The 2170-nt window shown below is 47.6% G+C and overlaps 1 protein-coding gene across 1 annotated transcript; it reads right to left on the reverse strand.

Moving 5' to 3' along the window:
• Nucleotides 1–1020: 1020 nt before the first annotated feature.
• Nucleotides 1021–1950, reverse strand: LOC109245256 (olfactory receptor 4S1). The gene has a single exon (XM_019412561.2). The coding sequence runs from the start codon at nucleotides 1948–1950 to the stop codon at nucleotides 1021–1023; it is 930 nt and encodes a 309-aa protein (XP_019268106.1).
• Nucleotides 1951–2170: the final 220 nt, after the last annotated feature.

Raw genomic sequence — 2170 nt, forward strand, 5'->3', positions numbered from 1 at the left:
TTAACCTTAAAAATAAAATTGCCCGTTATCTTACCAGCAAAAACCGGTTTAAAGGGGAATAGCACAGAATTGCAACCCAGAATTAGATAACCATGGGAAACCACAGACAAATCCCTGAAATTAAGGAAAGGAACACTCTTTTATAGAGGAAGGGGGGGTGGGGGGCAGTGGCTGTTCTAAACACAAAATTCATTGGAGTAAACCGGGAGTTCTCAGCATAGTGTCTTCATTGGCTGAGCTGTGGCCGTCTCTCATTGGCTGGGCTGCTGCCTGGAGCAGAGCGGACTTTCTTCCTCCTGCAGGGATAGTAAAGCTGTATGGGCTTCTAACGTCCTCTTTTCCTGTGGACTCTGCTTTTGAGGACCGTGGTGATAGGGCATGAGTGCTCCCCCTGCTGGCCTCCTGACTCCATTTCAGTGAGGACCCCCTGTATTAATTTTCACACGGTCTTTGTCAAGATGTTCTGAGGTGAGGAGTGCCCTGAAAGTGGACTTAGGGGACCTACATTCTGGTCACCACCTGGCTCAGGGTCTATTTGGTGACTTGGGGTCAATCCTGTAACCTCTCTACACTTATTTATTCATCTGCCGGCTGAGAGCATGAAATGAAGGACCACAAATAAAGTGCCTTGGAGGTCATGAGAGAATAAATGTCACTGAGCACTATGTTAGCCACAATAAAGGAATTATGTAGTAGTATTCTCCATGGTTGTAGATGAGCCACTCAGCCTTCCTGGAGGTTCCCTCAATTATAGACCTCACAGGTTTCCTGAATGAGCCCTTCGGTATCACTAAGAGCCTCCTGGACTGTGATCCTCTTGTGGGGTAGAGGTTACATCTTACTTTTATCCGTATCCCCAATGCCTCACTGACTGCAGACAATAAATACTTAATGAATGAAAGGTTGAAGGAATATGTGGGATTATTATTATTACACAGTTGTCATTACAAGCATTAAATTGGAGATGCTACAAGATGGGAAGTCTCCCAAGTTCCAGGCTGAATGAGATTCCCCGGACTGTCACTTCTCCCCTGTACTCCCTTGTACCCTAAACAGTTTCCTCATGGCATTTTTCACCTCATTATTCCTCAACGTGTAGATCAGAGGGTTCAGCAAAGGTGGCATGACGATGTTAAAGAGGATGACAAGTTTGTCAGCAGCCAGGGTGGTGGAGGGACGAATGTACATGAACATGGGGGGCACAAGGACCAAAATGACCGTGATGATGTGTGAGCCACATGTGGACAGAGCCTTGCGCCGGCCCTCAGATGACTGGCGTCTCAGGTTCAATAAGATGACCACATAGGAGATGATAAGAATGATAAAGGACACCAAAGAGATCATGCCACTGTTGGCCACCACAATGAGCCCCACCACATAGGTGTCTGCACAGGCCAGCTTCAGCAAGGGATGAACATCACAGAAGAAGTTGTCAATCTCATTGGGCCCACAAAAGGGCAGCTGGACTGTCAGGAGTGTCTGTAGGATGGAATGCAGGAAGCCAGCCACCCAGGAGGCCCCGGCCAGCAAGCCACACTTCCACTGACCCATGATGGTTGTGTAGTGCAGGGGCCTACAGATGGCCACATAGCGGTCATAGGCCATGGCTGTGAGGAGGAATATCTCAGTGCCACCAAAGAAGTGGGCAGAAAAGAGCTGGGTCATGCAGCCATTGAAGGAGATGGTCTTACGCTCCACAAAAGTGTCTGCGATCATCTTGGGTGTGGTAGCAGATGGATAGCACATGTCGGCAAAAGAGAGGTGGCTGAGGAAGAAATACATGGGAGCCTTCAGGGTCTTGCTTGCATTGATGGTGATGATGACCAGAAGATTCCCCAGGATAGTGAGTACATGGAAGAGGGAGAAGACCACGAAGCACACATGCTGCATCTCCCTGCTCTGGAAAAGGCCGAACAACACAAATTCAGTCACGTTGTTCTTGGTTCCCATGGCTTCCCTGAGCACAAAAAAAGTAGTTAGCTCTTCAAGAACACAAATTATGTGATATAAGAAAGTTTTGACAATCCAGGGAATCAGAAAACTGTTTTCAGGTCTAAATGATTCTAACACTGGACCTGTTTGAGGAGAGGGGCCAAGATGGCAGAGGAGCATGGAAGTTTTTTGCTTCTCTTGTCCCTGAAATGCAGCTAGATCAACACCAAACCATCTT

This window comes from Panthera pardus, unplaced genomic scaffold, assembly GCF_024362965.1.
Source record: "Panthera pardus isolate Hobbes unplaced genomic scaffold, ASM2436296v1 HiC_scaffold_12, whole genome shotgun sequence".
Taxonomy (NCBI): domain Eukaryota; kingdom Metazoa; phylum Chordata; class Mammalia; order Carnivora; family Felidae; genus Panthera; species Panthera pardus.

What these genes read in the sequence shown, in the direction of transcription:
- LOC109245256 (XM_019412561.2), bottom strand. Translation starts at nt 1,950, where the DNA reads ATGGGAACCAAGAACAACGTGACTGAATTTGTGTTGTTCGGCCTTTTC.